A 17,960-nucleotide genomic window follows, 5' to 3' on the forward strand; every position below is an offset into this window, starting at 1 on the left:
GTGTCCCGTTGTCCGGTGTCCCGGTGCCCGGTGTCGGGTATCCCAGTGTCCCGTGTCCGGTGTCCCGGTGTCCGCTGTCCCGTGCCCGGTATCCCATGTCCAGTGTCCCGGTGCCCGGAGCCCCGGTGTCCGGAGCCCCGGTGTCCCGGTGCCCGGTATCCCGATGTCCCAGTATCCCAGTGCCCCGTGTCCGGTGCCCGGTGTCCCAGTATCCCGGTGTCCGGTGTCCCGTGTCCGGTATCCCGTGCCCGGTGTCCGGTGTCCCGTGTCCGGTATCCCGTGTCCGGTGTCCCGTGCCCGGTGTCCGGAGCCCCGGTATCCCGGTATCCCGGTATCCGGTGCCCCGTGTCCGGTATCCCGTGCCCGGTGCCCGCCCAGCAGTCCCCGCGCGGAGCCCCGGTGTCCCTGTATCCCGGTGTCCGGAGCCCCGGTGCCCGGTATCCGGTGTCCCGTGTCCGGTATCCTGTGTCCCGTGTCCGGTATGCCGGTATCCCGGTATCCCGGTGCCCGCCCAGCAGTCCCCGCGCGGAGCCCCGGTGTCCCGGTGTCCCAGTATCCCGGTGTCCGGAGCCCCGGTGTCCGGTATCCTGTGTCCCGTGCCCGGTATCCCGGTATCCCGTGCCCGGTGCCCGCCCAGCAGTCCCCGCGCGGAGCCACGTGGGCGGCGGGAGATTCAAACCGCGGGCGGAGCCGCCGGAGCCTCCGCGGCCATGGAGGGAGCGGGGCTGGGGCGCTGTGAGTGACCGGAGCGGGCTGCCCGAAGGGTGGGAGCGGGAGGGTAACGGGAGCGGGCAGTCCGGGGTGCACAGGGTGAGAGGGGGACAAATGGGTCTGGGCGTGCGGGGGGACAGGGGAACAGACCGACCTGGAGCGCAGGGGAATGCGAGAGGACAGGTAAGGCTGGGGGGACAGGGGGTTGAGGGGAACGGGCAGGTCTGCATGTGGGTAGAGGGATGGCGGTGGCAAGGTGCCAGACCCCTGGGGAGACACTGGGAGGACATATTTTGAGGAATGGTTTGTTGGGGGACTGCCGGGTGCCTCGGAGAAGTCGTGGGTGCCTCCAGCAGTGTCAAAGGACCCCAAACTTGTAGTTGTGTTCCCCACCTCTTCCTCGGGTGGTTGCTCTGCGCCTTCCTCCACTCCAGTTCCAGCTCTGATAGCCGTTATTTGGGAAAAAGGGAAATTGGAAACTTTCCTCCCACTGCCAGAAGGGCCTGGCTGGTGGCATTGTGACGCTGGTGGCCACTCCCATGAGGGCTGTGGGAGGCTACTGCACCCAAAGCCTGGCTTCCTTTCTCAAATCTTAGTTTCAGTGGCCACGGGGGCTTCAAAAACCCTCCCTGAGCAGGGGGCTCTGATGGGAGGTCTCCTTTCTGCTCAGGTGAGCGCCCGACTGCAGACGAGATGGACGAACAGAGGAGGCAGAATGTTGCCTACCAGTACCTGTGTCACCTGGAGGAAGCCAAGCGGTGGGGCTGCACTTGAGGAGATCCCTGAGCTCCGATTTGGGGGGAAAAGGGGTGTTAAGGGGAGAGACAGGGAATGGGTGGGGAGTGGCTGTAATGCTGCAGAATGCTGCCTGGATCCTGGGACTTTGTGTCTCTTCATAGCTGGTTGGGGGTTTGGGTTTTTTGTGGGGGGACACTCAGCCCTACACCCAAACTGAAAACCACCCAGCAGTAAAAGCCTGAGGGCTGAGTTCCCCTGCCAGGGAGGATTTATTGGAATGGGGTTGTGGGGGGATGTCCTTTGGGTGCTTTTCTGCTGGGTGGGGTGCTGGGGGCCTGTGATGTACCCTGTCTCTGCCCTCCCAGCTGGATGGAGGCCTGTTTGGGCGAGAGGCTGCCCCCACCCACGGAGCTGGAGGAGACCCTGCGCAATGGGGTTCTCCTGGCCAAGCTGGGGCACTGTTTTGCCCCTGCCATTGTCCCACTGAAGAAGATCTACGACCCTGAACAGACACGGTACAAGGTAAGGCTGTGGCACCAGAGGGAAGGTGTAGTACTCCTTAGGGTGTACCCCCAAACCTTTCCCTTGCTGGTGAGTGCAGTGTGAGAAGGGACTTGCTGACAGCAGTCACTGAGGGATGGTTTTGTAGCAGGTGGCTGCAATGGGGTCCCTGAGCTGTGCTGCCCCTGGGTGTCACAGGCATTGCTTCTGTCTTTGAACTTCCTGCCTTGGCTGGCTTGGTCTGGGGACAAGGGGGACCCCAGGGATGGCAGCAGGTGAGGCAGCAAGTTCAGCCTGACCTCAGCTTCTCTCTTCCAGGCAGCTGGGCTTCACTTTCGGCACACGGATAACATCAATCACTGGCGCGATGCCATGAGCCACGTGGGGCTTCCCTCGGTAACATCTCCCCTCTGCTTCCCCAGCCAAGGAAACACTGGCCTCTGCCTTGTGGCAGTACTGGGGGGGATGCTGGTGTGGCAGGGGGGCTTCATCTTTGTCCCCCACTCTTTGGCACCAGCCAGCCTGGGGACTGTCTCAAGGCCATTGCCACCTGAGGTGTCTCTTGTCTTCCTGGCAGATCTTCCACCCAGAGACCACTGACATCTATGACAAGAAGAACATGCCCCGGGTGGTCTACTGCATCCATGCACTCAGGTGAGTGCCCTGGCCTGGCTATCACGGAATGTGTTCATGCTCATGAGCCCTTTGGTGGTGTCACCTGTCAGCTTCACGTGACACAGAAGCGTCAGGAGAGAGAAGCAAGTGATGTCATGGTGTGGGTTTGTATTTCAGCTTCTACCTCTTCAAGCTAGGGCTGGCTCCTCCGATCCAGGACTTGTATGGGAAAGTGAACTTCACAGGTATGGCGCCTTGCACGGAGACCTGGGCTGGGAGTTGCCGAGGGGGGTTTGCCACAAATGCTCTGGGGTGTCGTGGCAGGAGGGGAAAGTCTTGGATGTATTTTGCCAAAGCTGCCTCAGGGATGCTCACCCCAGTGTGGGGGTTTTCTGCACCTTTCTTGGTCTGGCAGGGGAGTGGGGGACTCTGCTGGCTGCCCCTGCTCCAGCACTGGGCTGGTGCTGAGCAGTGCTGCCTCTGCTCTGCTCCAGAGGAAGAGATCAACAACATGAAGCAGGAGCTGGAGAAGTATGGGCTGCAGCTGCCTGTCTTCAGCAAGATTGGTGGCATTTTGGCCAGTGAGCTCTCAGTGGATGAAGCAGCAGGTGATGGGTGCCTAGTGGGGAGCAGGGCTGGGTTTCAGCCTGTAGCAGGATCTTGGCTCACCCCTTGAATGCCAAATCTGGGGCCAGCAAACTGGGAGGGGGTGGTCTTGGATGCAGTGGGAGGCACCTGGTAGTTCTCTTTCAGCCCAGCACAAGGCTGCAGGTGCAGGCACAGCCCTTTCCTAGCCAGCAGCAGCTGGAGTTCTGCATTCCCTGGGCTTGCTGTGAGACACAGACTTCCTGGGTGCTGGAGACTGCAGCTTGCCTGTTGAACAGGGCGGGTTCCCGCCATCACCCATGAAATGCCTTCTCCCACTGCATGTGGGAATAAAGCAGATGGTCCATCTTGTCTCTCCTTTTCCTTTCTCACTCACCTCCTCCCTGCCTCACCTCCAGTCCATGCTGCGGTGTTGGCCATCAACGAAGCGGTGGATCGGGGGGTGGTGGCCCAGACGATGGAGGCCCTCCAAAACCCCCACGCGATGCTGGTGGCACTGCGCAAGGAGCTGGCAGATGCCTACCAGGAGGTGCTGCGCCAGGCCAAGCTGGAGAAAGGCAGCAATGCCAGAAACAGGGTGAGGAGGGCATAGGGTGCTCTGGGGTGGCTGGGAGAGGAGCAATCCCTTTGCTGATGGGCAAGTGCGTGCTTCCAGCTGGAGGGGTCCCTTCACCAGAGACCATATGGTGCTTGCTGGCTGAAACATGGCCAGGGAGCCCTTGTGCTGAGCAGAAGATGGGGGAGATGATTCCTCTTTGGGGGCTGGTTCATGCAGGGCTTGGGGTTGGGAAATGAACCCAGGCATCTGCACTGCGCATGGTGGGGTGTGCTTGGGCAGAAAGCTCAGGCTAGGGAGTCCCTGTCCAGTACCTGCAGGTGATCCCCGAAGGAGAGGATGTCTACGACTGGTGTCTGACCCAGGCTGAAATCCAAGGGAACGTCAACAAAGTGAATGGTGAGTAAAGCTGGGCCTTCCCTCTGGGGGTTCTCCAGAACCTCTAGCGGATAGCCCAGGGTGTGGGGAGAGTGGTGGGCATAGCAGAAGGAGTCTGTTCAGGCCAGCCTAATGGGAAGAAGGACTGGGTGTGCACTTCCAAGGAGAAATTAAAATGATGAGTCTGCAGGCTTTAGCTATAGTTGCCTTGGCTCCCTGGAGCTGTGGGATGATTTTTCTGCTCACCCCTGGGGTGAACTGGCTTCTTGTAGTGCGTGGGGCTCTGGAAGAGGTGGACAATGCCCTGGAGAGACAGGATGTGCTGGCGCTGCACCGCGCACTACAGGACCCCACCCTGGCCCTGTGCTGCCTCCAGCACGACAACATCGAGCTCTACTTGGAGCAGCTCAGCACAAACCGGGAGGAGAAGGCACTGGTAGGGGCTGGCAGGAGCCTGCAGTGCAGAGTGCTTGTACTGGGAGGCAGCCCATGGTCCCCAGGAAGAGGGAGGTCCCGTGGGGTGGGGAGTTGGCAGCTTTCTGCCAGGGGTCTGAGCATGTCTGCTCTGACAGCACAAGCATGGATGAGCTGTGAGACCTGACACCCCTCTCTGCCTGTTGCAGGAACTGGGCTTCCTAGAGCTGCTGGAGCAGGAGGAGGTGCAGGCAGGGATCCTCACAGCGAACCAGAGGGTTGAGACAAAGCGAGCCAGTGAGTGCTTGGGCAAACACTTGTTGCAATTTCTGCTGCCCAGTGCATCCCAGGAGCTGGTGGGCCTGCTGGCAGCCTGGCCCTGAGACAGGGCACAGCTGTCTCCTGCAGCCCCACTGTGCCAGCCCCTGTGTCTGTCCCTCAGTGCTGCAGGCTGTCGGCCGGATCAACGCTGCTGTGCGCCGAGGGATGCCAGCAGAAACCTTGGAAGCGCTGATGGACCCTGCAGCCCAGCTGCCTGATGTGTATGCCTCTGCTGCCCCCCTGTACCAGCACCAGCTGGCCATGCTGCAGTGCCAGCACCTGCGGGTGAGAGGCCTCCAGGGATGGGCCATGGGTCCTTGACGCTGGGTGGGTTGGTCCCTCTGCTAGGACTGGGGTGCTTCCTCTGCTGCTGCTTCCCCAGGGAAGCTGGTACTGGAGGAGGAGGTTATGGGGGTTCAGTGTGTCTGCCTGCACCGTGCAGGGTGAGTTGGCACAGGAGGAGTTGTTTGTGGCTGTGGAGATGCTCTCAGCTGTGGCACTGGTTAACCAAGCCCTGGATGCCAGGAACCCCAACAGGCTCTGGAGCAGCCTCATCAGCCCTGCCCTGGGCCTCTCAGGAGTTGAAGATGCAAATGCACAGCGGTGAGTTGGGCTCTCTGTTGGGGGTCAGTGGGAAGAAATCTTGTGGAAAGGGCTGGTCAGGGGGCCTGGGCTTTTTGTGGGCTAGTTCCAGCAGCCTCCCTGTCCTGTGCCTTGCCTCTTCCCTCTGAAGAGAGAAGCAGCTGGCTCTGGCAGGTGCACTCCTGCCTGGAATGCACCAAGCCCTCTTTGGAATCCACTGAGCCCTTCTTGGAATGTTCCAAGTCATTGCTCTGTGTCTCTCCTGCAGGTATTTTGATGACTTGTTGCAGCTGAAAGGCCAGTTGAGGAAAGCAGGAGCTGAGTTCCTGAGCTGGAATGACATTCAGGACAGCATCAACAGCACCAATTCATCAGTGCAGGATGAAAACGACCGTGAGTTCTGCATGCCGGGGGTCTGTAGATATCCTGGGAGAGAGGTTGGACTGGGATTCCAGCCCTGATGACGCATTGGAGAATCTCACAGCACCCTGGGCTCTGACTCTTTTGGGTGCCTGGAGCATTGGGTTGAAAGGCATGTCCCTTCCTTCCCACACAGGAGCCCATGCGGTCTGGCTGGTCAACGAGGCACTGCTGCAGGCGGACCCTGAAAAGACACTGGCGGCATTGCTGCTACTGGAGCCCACCCTGCCCGACATTGCCCTTCCAACTGCCCCGCGCTACCACAGTGTCCTGTCCAGGGCACGGAGGCAGAAAATCCAGGTGGGGTGGAGGTCATCAGCTGTGGAGTACCTCCACGGCAGCATGGTATTCCCTCGGATGCAGGGTACCCTGCCTTGGTCACAAGACTGTGAAGTAACCCCCCCACCCGAGCATTGCAGCATCTGCAAAGCAGGAGGTGCTCAGAGGGGGCTGACTGGCTCAATGGACCCCATCTCTCCCATCTCACAGGCCACAGAGGATGATGGAGCTGTTCTTTGGTGGGAAGAGATCCGGGATGGGGTCTGCCAGGCCAACCAGGACGCAGTGGCAGCCAGGAGCAGTGAGTGCTCTCCCCATGTGGGTACTGCTGGAGGTCAGGGGACAAGAAGGGGCTGATGTGAGTCCCTCTGCTCCCGCAGTGGCTCTGGGCATAGCTGCCATCAACCAGGCCATCAAGGAAGGGAAGGCGTCACAGACGCTGAGGGTGCTATGCAACCCTGACGTGGCCCTGCATGGAGTGGTGAATACCTGTGCTGATGCCTACCAGGAGCAGCTGGCAGCTCTGATGGCCACCAAGAGACCAACAGGTAAAACTCTGGGGCTGCAAAACCTTCCCCATCCTGGGAGCCTGGGGTGCACCCCTGGCCAGGGTGTTCAGGGGCAGCAGCACTCTCCAGCAGCTCCCATCCATCCTGGCATGCAGAGAGCATGAAGCCATCCTGGATCCAGCACAGGCTGCGGGATGGTGCCGAGTTCTACCTGAACCTGCAGACCTTGGAAGGCAGCTGGCAGTGCCCACGCAATGGCAGCTTCAACACCACACATCTGAGCCGAGACGAAATCCAAGTACGGGCAGGATGGGGCTGCATGGGTACCAATGGCATCACTGGGGCTAAGCTGGTGCCTCATGTCCTTGCAGTCGGTCATCACCCGAGTGACGCTGGCACACGACCGGGAGTGCCTGTGGGCAGCCAACGTTGCCTTGGTGGTGAGGCTCCAGGCGCGGCTCCGCGGCTTCCTCGTTCGCCAGCGCTTTGTGGCACGGCGGCACATTCTGCAGGAGCAGAGGCCAGCTGCCATCAGGATCCAGGTGATGCAGCCAGAATCTGTCCCTCATCTGAACGCAGCAACACAAACCAAAGGCAGCTGCTCACAGCACCTTCTGGCAGGTCCAGGGAGTGCCAGTGCTTGCTGCTCTGTAGTTTTACTGCCAGGACCCCTGAGGTGCTGCAGAGAGTAGTGTGGTGCTTGTTTATCTCACAGTAGCTGCTTTAGGTGCTGGTTTCCTCTTTCCCCATGCTGTGTTATTCTCTTTCCTCATGTGCTCCCTGAAAAACCAATGGAGTCACAGTGACCTCACATAGGTCTCTCTGCCTGATGTCTTCTTGTGTCCAGGCTTGTTGGAGGGGGTACAGGCAGCGCAGAGCTTACCTGGAGAGGCTGCACTACTTGAAATCCAGCACAGAGGCTGCAATCAAGGTTTGGAAGATTCTTTAGCCTTTGTTCCCATGTTGGGCATTGTCGCTGCTTGTTCAGCTTGCAAGGGTGGCATCTACTCCAGTGCAGAGGAGCCAGGGGGGGATTGTGGCAGCTGGGCCAGCGCAGTGTGTTAATGGACAGAGGAGAAAAAAATCATAGTATAGAATTGTTACCATGGGCTCACTGAGGCTGGAAAAGCCACTGAAGATCACTGAGTCCAACTGTCCCCCAGCACTGCCAAGGCCACCACTAACCATGTGCCCAGGTGCCACATCCCTGTGGGTGTCTAAACCCTCCTGGGATGCTGAAGCCCTCGCTTTGCTGAGCAGCCTGTGCCAATGCCTGACTGCCCCTTCCATGAAGAAATTTTCCTTAATATCCAACCTAAACCTCCCCTAGTAGTCCTCATGATTTTTCCCCTCTACCCATTCCCTTTGGTCAAGCAAGTCCTTCCAGAATCCAAATGTTTGAACATCTATCCCAGATCCAGGCAGCTGTGAGGATGTGGCTGGCACAGAGGAAGTACCAGGAGAGGCTGCGCTACTTCAGGCAGAATGTAAGTGATGGGATGGGAGTCAAATGACTCCTGGGATCATGTTGGTGGGGATGTAGGGGGATGATCCAGAGCACACAGTTGGATCCCCATCCCTGAGTGCTCACAGTGCAGCTGGAAGAACTGATTCATCCTGGCAGTGGGGCAGATAGGAAGTAATAAGTACCTGAAGTACCTGGTGGATGTGGAAGCCAAACTCTCATGTTTTGTAAAGTGTGAGGAGAGAAAAACCACTCCAGTTCTGTCAAAAACCAACAATGACTTCAAGATGCTCATTAAGAGGGAAGGAAATTTTTTTGGGGGAAAAAAGGAGTGTCAGTTCCAGGAAGTGAAGTTGCACCCTGGGATTTGCTGCAGCTTCTGATATACAGTGAGTGGAGGGAAATGACCACTGAGAAGGGTAGAATCCCAAAAATCTCTCCTATGTTGTAGAGACCTTCATCCCAGGCCTTAATATATTCCTGGCAGTTATATTCCTGGGACCAGGCAGCAATGTGCTTGTCCAGTTTTCCTTCACGCCCCGTGTATGTTAGGGACACCATGGAAAAACATCTCCCACCCCCTTGTTTGTCTTGGCAGATTAAAGCTGTAATTAAAATCCAGGCCTTTGTGCGAGCGAACAAGGCCCGTGGGGATTATAGGATGCTGGGTAAGTGCCTGCTCATTGCTTCTCTGAAGTGTGATGGCTAATGGGGAAGGGTACACGGCCTCTTCCCTTGCTGGCCCTGGATAGTGGTGAAGCAGTTGAGAGCAGGCCACTGATGGTCCTTTGGCAAGGTCAGTAGTGACAGAACCTTGGTGGTCCTTAGTCATCAGCCCTGGGGCTGCCATTCTGCCCCCAAAGCTTCCTGGAGGCTGTTGCACGGTGTGGCCGTGTGCTGTCTCATGTCCTGGTGCTGCAAGAAGATCCTTTTTGGGGAGGAGGATGCATTTTGGGGGAATGCTGGAGATCTGAGAGTCTGTGGTGAGTGTGGCCCCTCCATCCGCCTGCAAATATTCATGATGTTACTGTGCATTGCCACAGTCCACACCAAGAGTCCACCCTTGGGCATTGTCCGGCGCTTCATCCACCTGCTGGAGCAGAGCCAGCACGACTTCTGGGAGGAGTCAGAGGTGCTGCGGCTGCAGGAGGAGGTGGTAAAGAGGATCCGTGCCAGCCAGCAGCTGGAGAGCGACCTGGACCTCATGGACATCAAGATTGGGCTGCTGGTGAAGAACAGGATCACGCTCCAGGTAGAGTGGGGGAGGACTTGGTAGCCTCATGCTGTCCTGGCCTCAGTGGCATCACAGCTTGGACGTGTTTTTGCTTCATTTTTTAAGCAGCTGGAGGGGTCGGGGAGGGGTTGGGGAGCACTGGGGTGCCTCTGGCTCTGGTCAGAATGCCAGAGCCTTAGGCAGACCCCAGTGCTTCTCTCCCTGCCTATGTGGCCACAGGAGGTGGTCTCCCACTGCAAGAAGCTGACCAAGAAGAACAGGGAGCAGCTCTCAGAGATGATGTCCATGGACAAGCAGAAGGGGCTCAAGTCGCTCAGCAAGGAGAAGCGGCAGAAGCTGGAGGCCTATCAGCATCTCTTCTACCTGCTGCAGGTGGGGCTGGGGCGCTCTGCTGTGTCCTCCACAGCGGTGGGGACAGTGCAGTTACCTGGCCCCTGGCTACCCTGCAACACTTGGGCTAGCTTGGTGTCCTTCCTCCCTGCAGACACAGCCAGTGTACCTGGCCAGGCTGATCTTCCAGATGCCCCAGAACAAGTCCACCAAGTTCATGGAGTCGGTGATCTTTACTCTTTACAATTACGCGTCCAACCCACGGGAGGCTTATCTGCTGCTCCAGCTCTTCAAAGTGGCACTGCAGGAGGAGATCAGGTGGATGTCCATGGGTGTCCTGGTGTGGGGACAGGCCCAGGGAAAAGCTGAACTGCATCAGCTTGGATGCTGTTACCTCTTCTGTCTGCTGCCTCCTACTTGGAGAGCACACACACACACCGGTCCCTCCCCGCCCTCATCCCATCTGCCCCATCTCTGTCTCCAGGTCCAAGGTGGATCATGTTCATGACATCCTGATGGGCAATGCCACGGTGATCCGGCTGGTGGTCAGCTTCTACCGCAACGTGCGTGGGCAGAACGCCCTGCGGCACATCCTGGCTGGCCCAGTGCAGGAGGTCCTGCAGGACAAGACCCTCAGCATCCGCATGGACCCTGTGGACATCTACAAGGCGTGGATCAATCAGACTGAGTCGCAGAGTGGTCACAGAAGGTCAGACCCTGGGTAAGAAGGCTTGGCTTGGCCACAGGGTGATGGACATTGGGATGGTGATGGGGATCTTGTCTTCCCTTCACAGCAAGCTCCCTTATGAGGTCAGCCCTGAGCAGGCTCTCAGCCACCCCGAGGTCCAAAGGCGGCTGGACATTTCTATCCGCAATCTCCTGGCAATAACGGACAAGTTTGTCTCTGCCATCACTTCTTCTGTTGACAAGATCCCGTACGTATCCCGATGGTTTCTGTGCACACCCCAGGAGTGCTGTTTGCTCTAAGGTGTCTCCAGCAAGGCCTTAGAAAGGAGGTTGGCTTATGGGCGGCTTCCTGGCCCCTTTGCTGCTGCAGGACTGAGTGCACTGTCAGCAAGGGGAACCCCAAATATCAGCAGTGCCCCATGGGCTGGCTCGTTTTTCTGCTCCATTTCTGGGCAGTTTACTGCTGACATTAAGATGTCTGCTAGGAAGAATATGAGCTTTGTGGTCATCTCAGAGGATGAAGGCCTCCTCCAGAGATGCCTGGGCTGGCAGCAGGGCCGGAAGGGAGCTGAGAGGTGCTGTAGCTGCCAATCCTACCTGTGGGCTTCTTCATCACACCAGGGCTAGGGGCTTGCTGCTTCTTGGATGATGGGTAGTGGGACTGGGTCATCAGGGTGGACCCACATGCTGATGGTCCTCTCCCTGTCTCTCCTCAGCTATGGGATGCGCTACATGGCCAAAATCCTGAGGATGTCCTTGGCTGAGAAATTCCCCCAGGCGCCGGCAGAGGAGGTCGATAAGGTACAGTGGGGCTGGGGCACCTGCACAGTTTGGTGGGGTTCAGCTGTGTCTGTACATGAAGGGCCAATATCCTTCCACAAAAAGTCAGGTCTTCTTGACTTAAAAACACCTCCGAGTCAGCATTTTCCTTGAGCCACTAAGGAAATGCCAAGAGTGGGCTTTCCCCTGCACTGCCCCCTCTTCCAGGAGGGTTCTACCATGCAGTGCAAGGAGGAAACATCCTTCCCTGCTGAGCTATCACCTCCTTGGGCCCCAACCCATCTGCTCCCCAATCCTCAGCCTGTCTCATGCCCTAGATCGTGGGCAACCTGCTCTATTACCGCTTCATGAACCCGGCGATCGTGGCCCCTGATGGCTTTGCCATCGTGGACGTGTCGGCTGGGGCAGCCCTGCACCCTGACCAGCGCCGCAGCTTGGGGTCCATTGCCAAGGTGCTGCAGCACGCCGCTGCCTGCAAGGCCTTCGAGGGGGAGAGTGCCCATCTCTGTGGGCTGAACCAGTACCTGGAGAACACCCACAACAAGTTCAGGTGGGCCCCAGGACGGCGATGGGGTGAGTGGGTGGCTAGGGGCTGGTGGCAGGGATTTGGGGCTGACCAAAGGGGTTGCTCCCTGCAGGAGGTTCATCTCTGCTGCCTGTTGTGTCCCTGAGCCTGAAGAGAGATTTAACATGGATGAGTACTCAGAGATGGTGGCAGTGGCCAAACCAGTCATCTACATCACTGTGGGGGAGCTCATCAACACACACAAGGTCAGGGCATATAAGCATATAACTCATGGCAAGCTCTGTTTCCTCTGCTCTCACCTCCTGGACTTTCTGCTGCATTTCCTCCCCTTCCTCTGTATCCCACTCCTGGTCCTTTTTTTTTTTTTTTTTTTTTTTTTTTCTTCTAAGCAAGGAAATAACCTAGATTCTGCGGGTTTGTCTTCTTGCAAACCTCGTATCTTCTCCATCCCCCCTCGGGTGCGAAGGGTGTTGTATCACTCCTGGCTGGCCCTCCCTCACTCTCCCTTTGCATCCTCCTTTGCCACTGACTCATCCCTTGCACTGTCCAGCTCCTGCTTGAGCACCAAGACTCCATCGCACCACACCACGGTGACCCCCTGCACGAGCTCCTGCAGGATCTTGATGAGCTTCCTACAGTTCAGTCCCTGGTTGGTAGGTTGAACTCTGGGGCCCACCACCTACCCTCATGGGAGGAGGGTGGACGTGGGCACACAAGGGCACACTTATTTCCTTGCACAAAGCTTGAGATGGATTGCTTTGGGCATGGGAAACCAGCCCTCTTAAGCCCAACACAGCTATCAGGGCTCTCTCTGCCCTTGCAGGAGAAAGTGTTGCCAGCCTGGGAGACAGTGGTGCTGAGCAGGTGCTCTCCCAACTCAGCAGAACAGAGATTTCCCTCACTCTCACCAACAAGCTGGTGCCAGTGGCCAGCAGCGAAGAGAGTGACACGAGGAGCCTGCTGCTGAGGTAAGGATAAACTCTGTGGGCATCAGGAGGGTACTGGAGGTGTTGGAAAGGTACTGGGGGCTGGGATGCTCAAGGTAGGCAAGAAACGTTTGGGAGGCAACCGAATATTTTGTGGAGGGTGATGGTCTGGAGCACATGCCTGACCTCTCTCTCTGGTCTCTAGCACCAAGCAGATGCTGGTGGATTTGATTCAGTCCCAGCCAGGAGATTCTCTCCCAGAAATCCTGTGGACACCAGCCTCAGAGCATGAGGTAGGATGTGTGAGGCTGCTGCTGGGGATGAACTGAAAAACTTCGTGGGCAAACAGCAAAAAAAGTTCTCAGCAAAAAGCTGCCCTGATCCTCTCAAAAGTTTGGCCATTGGTCTTGTGATCCAGCAGTGACTGGATGCTGGTTTTCAGAAAAACCACTGGGCCAGGTGTTCTGGGTCAGGAGACACCCACATAAAAGTGTAGGTGAAGGAGTGTGGTTGTGTATCCCATTCCAGCTGTGATCCAGGCTCACCCCTTCTCATCCCTAGGAAGCTGCCCATGAGCACCTCACGCGGCGGCGAGCGCTGCGGGATGCCCAGGCCTCTGCCCAGCTGAGGCGCCAGCACTCCCTGGCTGCCAACAGCCAGCTCTCTATGGAGGAGAAGAAGCGCAAAGTCATCCACAACCTGCGGCGCTTGGAGAGCCTGGGGCTGGTGGACTCTGCCAACGAGTACAGGGAGCTCATTGATGAGCTGGCCAAGGTGTGCTGGGGGACACTAAGCTGAGGATCACCTCTAAACCCCCCGGAGGTCCTGCTCTGGTAAAGCTCATAATGACTTACATTGGCTTTCTGGTGCTGCTGTTTCCTCCAGGACATCCGGAACCAGCGGCGTCACCGGCAGCAGCGCCGCAGGGAGCTTCTGAAGCTGAGGCAGACCCTGGAGGGCCTCGATGCTAAGACTCTCTTTTATGAGGAGCAAATTGATTATTACAACCAGTACATCAAGACCTGCCTTGACAACCTAGCAGCCAGCAACAGGTGCAGTTCCTTACCAAAAATCATTAATTTTTTTTAAAAAGCATTACTTGTTTTCATTGCTCTCTGGTTGTTGTGAGTCCTGGGAATCCAAGCTGTCATGGATGGCTGGAGATGAGCTCTTAGCATGTGGCCCCTTCTCTTCCAGGGTCAGTGGGAAGAGCAAGAAGCTGCCATCACTGCACTACACAGCAGCCCAGCTGTGGGAGAAGGGGGTGCTGCTGGAGATCCAGGACCTGCCGCCCAGCCAGTGCGTAACCCTGCTCCAGGGGAGGAGCTCTTGTTTGGGGTTATTCAGTGCAGGGCCAGAAGCTGGACTTAATGCACTCAGTCATCCTTGTGGGTCCCTTCTGACTCAGCATATTCCAGATTCAATGAAAACTTGGGCAGGTAGAGGAAAATAACCGAGGAGGAGGATGCACATGGGTCACTGTTGTCCTGCCACATGGGGCAAGTTGTTTTGTGTAGGAGAATGCAGGAAAGTGGAGATTTGCAGTGGAGTTTGGGCTGTGGGTCTGGCTGCTGTGCTGAGGAGGTGCACTGAGTGGGTGACCTGGTCCTTGGTTGTGTTAAAGCTGTGAAGCTCCTTTCAGTAGCAAGTAGCTCTGTGTTCTCAGGTTCAGGAATGTGATTTTCGACATCATCCCCTCTGAGGAATCAGGCACGTTCCAGGTGAAAGCCAAATTCATGGGGATCGACATGGAGCACTTCCAGCTGCACTACCAGGTGTGGAGCCTGTCCTGCATGTGCTGGGGGTCAGAGAGATGGGGGCAGCTGGGGTATTGGGGGCAGGGTGGTGTCCTCACACCTGCAGCTCTTGTGGGGACTTGGAGTTCATGTGGACCTCTGCCCTGAGCTGCTGGGGGCAGCCTCGCTGTGCATCTCCCACACAAACCCAGCTCTCTGTCCCTGGGCTGGGCACAGCACTGGTGGCAGTGACGGTCCTCTCTCCCACAGGATCTGCTGCAGCTGCAGTACGAGGGTATAGCAGTCATGAAGATGTTCAAAAAGGCCAAGGTGAATGTCAACCTGCTCATTTTCCTCCTCAACAAGAAGTTCTTCAAGAAGTAACAGGGTCAGGGGTGGGGCTACTTGGGAAGGGGGGCAATGTAAACCTGCCAAAGAGACTTCAGGGTTAGTGGTGGCAGAGCAGGGAAACTGCTCCTGGCCATGGAGCTTTCCTGAATGAATGCAATGTGCTTGAGCATTTGCAGCCAGAGGTGCCTGACTGGGGAGCACAGGGCTCAGCCCCAGCCCTGGGCACCCCGAGCTTGGCACTAAACCAGTGCCTGACCTCCTTGCAGGAGGATGCAGCTGCTAAAGCTTTTGCAGCATGTGTTGCTTTTAAAATCTATTTTATCTGGGTATTTTGGCTGTTTAATGTCTATGTTGCCAACAGCCAGCTGCCCAAGGACACTGTATTTCTGGACACTACACAGGTTTTACTGATGCAATAAAGGTATTCTAATATATCTATATCTATCTATGTGTATGTATGTATTTTTTTCTTCATGCTAAGGCTGGGGAAATGTCCAAATAAGTCTTTATATGGAGGGGTAGGGAGAGGGAAGAACAGAGAGGCAAAAACTGATTGTGAAGACACCTGTGAGCTCTTCTCTAGTACATTGAGGTGCAGTAGAAGAATTTTGATTTTAAAGATGAAATTCACTGCTCTTCAGCCAGGCTGTGCGACACAAGAGAGAGGCTCACTGCTGTCCCATGGATGCTTTGAGGGACTGGAGCAGGGACCACATTTCTGGACCATATTGCTGCCTGGCATCTACTGTGGAACAACCCATAGCACCATCTCAGTAGGGATGGTGGTGTCTCTGTCCCCTCTTGATTTGCTCTGGTGCTTAATCGGTTTTCAAGTGTGGGACCATGACTGAGTTTGGCCATGGTGGCATTTAAAGCACTTTCTCTCCATGTGAGCTCCTTCTCCAGCCCCTTCCATGGAATGGGAAGGAAGCTGCTGTAGTCCTAACCTCTTCCTACCTCATCTCCTTCAGGCACGGGAGCAGTTGGTCCCAAACCTGCTCTGCAAAGGAAGTATTTTGGGGGACTGGAGCAGGAATCTCCCTTGCTGCTCAGTAACCGCTGTGGGACCTTGAGGCAGCTCAGTGGTACCTGGTCTATTGGCATCTCAGGCTCTGTCTTGTCTTTGGAAAGGGATGTTTGTTTCTGAGGGCTTTATGTGTTTTTTCTTTCCCTCCTCTCATATAAATGCCTCAAACTGTGCTTATTCTATCTCCATCCATGCTGGATTCCTGCTGTGCTGCCTCTGCTTGTTGACTCTAAATAAAGATGTATCAGAAAATGTAGAATTTCTCTGGATGATCATTTCCCTGTGCTCCTCACCTGCCTCTCCCCTTGCTTACCAGGGTCTTTGAGGGTGGTGCCGTTCCTACATCCCCCTGTTCCCAAAACAAGGTGCCCCCATGGTTTCTGGCCAGGGACACCAGGGACTGGCTCCCTTGCAGCAGTGCCCCATCAGGTGCTGAGGCACCAACTCAGCTCTTGCACAGGGAATTTAGGTCACTTTCAGACGCACTTAATTCTTAAATAAATACTATGATTACGTCTCCTAAAGACTATGATTATATCTCTACAGGAATGAAGTGGGATCAAGCTGCAGCACTTTTCTGTGTTTAAAATAGGACCGGGTTTCCATTAACCTGTTGGAGGCTGCGCCATCTGCAGGGACAGGATCCTGGGAAGTTGCTGCTCCACATTACCCATTACCACATTCGGGTTTTTAGCTTCTGGTTACCATATTTGTTTATTTTTTTTCCTTTCCTTGCCTTTAGAGGAGGATCCAGCATGTCTCTTGCTGTGGCTCAGTGTGGTTTGTTGCTGCCAGCCACCTCCCCCAGCAGCCAAGCAGTCATTGGCTTTGCACCAGCAGCATTTGGCACGCTGAAACCACTTTTTTGGGGGTGCTTTGGGGATGGAGGGGAAGCCTGAGGTAAAGAACCCCACCTAATAATAATAATAATAATCCTAACTATTTACTAAGCACAGTTGCAGCATGGGCTGGAGGGGACTCGGTGTTGCTGTGGAAAAGGTGCTTCTTTTTTGGCTCCCGGGAAGTTGCGCTGTGGCCAGCCATGACTCAGAAATAGAGTGCCACTTCTTGCCTTCTGCCCACGCGTTTTGCAGGGGAGGTCGGAGGGGAAAACAGCGCTGGAAGTGCTGTGGAGGCCCGGTGCAGGCTCGCCGAGCTCCTCCCAAGACAGCTCCACTAGATGTCATCGCAAGCTGGGGAGAAGCGCTCGGATGGATGGCCGCGGCCGCCCGACACCAGCCCGGCCGCGGGCTCCGCTGCTGGCTGCAAAGGCTCAGCGTTGGCCCCAGCTCCAAGGATGGATCCACCACGGCAATCCCAGCGCGTCCCGATGTGGACAAAGCAAGGCAGAAGCTTGCAGATAACAGGAGCTTGCAGCGCAGCCTCTCCTCAGCCTTTTCTCCCGGAGTGCCCCTGGGATGCTGCCCAGGCTGGGACAGCGAAAGCGACTGGCGAGGAAAAGCAGGTCCTGCCCCAACCTGTCCCTAAAACCATCCTGAGAGGTGTTATTTGGGAAGGGGGATAAAAGGAGAAATTTGCCCCCGCCTAGGGTTCACATTTCATAGCAGAGAATCCTACAATGGTTTGCTTGGAACAGACCTTAAAGCCCATCCAGTCCCACCCCCTGCCATGGGCAGGGACAACTTCCACTATGCCAGCTTGCTCTAAGCCCTGTTCAACCTGGCCTTGGACACTTCCAAGGATGCCAGGTTTTCTGGGCAATCTGTGCCAGGGCTTCACCACCCTCACAGGGAAGAAATTCCTCCCAATAGCCCATCTAACTCTGCCCTCTGGCAGCATGGGAAGCCGTGCCCCCTTGACCTGTCACTCTTTAGGTACAGGGAGGTATTATTTCACCTTGACCAGCACCACTACGTCCTGTCCAACACGCAGGCACCGTTTCTGGCCCACCAGCACTCCCTGCATGGCACAGGGAATCATCATGCTTGCATTAAGCCCCTTCACTGACTTCCCCCTCTGCACCTACACACTCAGCTGGGGTACAGCATTCCCAGTGCTGCTGGCTGTGCCAGTGGCTCCTGCTGAAGGTGCCACATCCCCAAGTGCCATATAGCCCCTCAGCAGCACAAGCTTTACTCCTGCTCCCTCCTCACTGACTGCCATAATTGCCTCCAGGAGCACAAATGACCTCCCAGATAGGTGGATTTTGGAAAAAAATAAAGAAAAAAATATATATATAGTGAGGGAGGGTTAAGAAAACTACGTGTATAAGTATGTGCATGTGTATAGATGTGTGAGAGGGAGAGA

At 56.3% G+C, this 17,960-nt stretch overlaps 1 protein-coding gene across 1 annotated transcript; it reads left to right on the forward strand.

Annotated features, from left to right (window-relative positions):
• The first annotated feature begins 687 nt into the window (after nucleotides 1-687).
• IQGAP3 (IQ motif containing GTPase activating protein 3) lies at nucleotides 688-15,103 on the forward strand. The gene is made up of 38 exons (XM_066338012.1): nucleotides 688-735; nucleotides 1,382-1,469; nucleotides 1,815-1,971; nucleotides 2,269-2,346; nucleotides 2,528-2,604; nucleotides 2,743-2,810; nucleotides 3,060-3,173; nucleotides 3,570-3,748; nucleotides 4,039-4,126; nucleotides 4,378-4,541; nucleotides 4,729-4,816; nucleotides 4,962-5,125; nucleotides 5,283-5,443; nucleotides 5,691-5,815; nucleotides 5,979-6,142; nucleotides 6,332-6,422; nucleotides 6,502-6,669; nucleotides 6,786-6,928; nucleotides 7,002-7,172; nucleotides 7,478-7,561; nucleotides 8,046-8,117; nucleotides 8,694-8,763; nucleotides 9,139-9,347; nucleotides 9,549-9,701; nucleotides 9,814-9,977; nucleotides 10,144-10,368; nucleotides 10,454-10,594; nucleotides 11,063-11,147; nucleotides 11,444-11,676; nucleotides 11,765-11,897; nucleotides 12,203-12,305; nucleotides 12,476-12,620; nucleotides 12,784-12,871; nucleotides 13,140-13,352; nucleotides 13,464-13,630; nucleotides 13,776-13,877; nucleotides 14,245-14,353; nucleotides 14,585-15,103. The coding sequence occupies exons 1-38, from the start codon at nucleotides 711-713 to the stop codon at nucleotides 14,696-14,698; spliced, it is 4,923 nt and encodes a 1,640-aa protein (XP_066194109.1). The 5' UTR covers nucleotides 688-710; the 3' UTR covers nucleotides 14,699-15,103.
• Nucleotides 15,104-17,960: the final 2,857 nt, after the last annotated feature.

This window comes from Sylvia atricapilla, chromosome 30 (assembly GCF_009819655.1).
Source record: "Sylvia atricapilla isolate bSylAtr1 chromosome 30, bSylAtr1.pri, whole genome shotgun sequence".
In the NCBI taxonomy this organism is placed as follows: Eukaryota; Metazoa; Chordata; class Aves; order Passeriformes; family Sylviidae; genus Sylvia; species Sylvia atricapilla.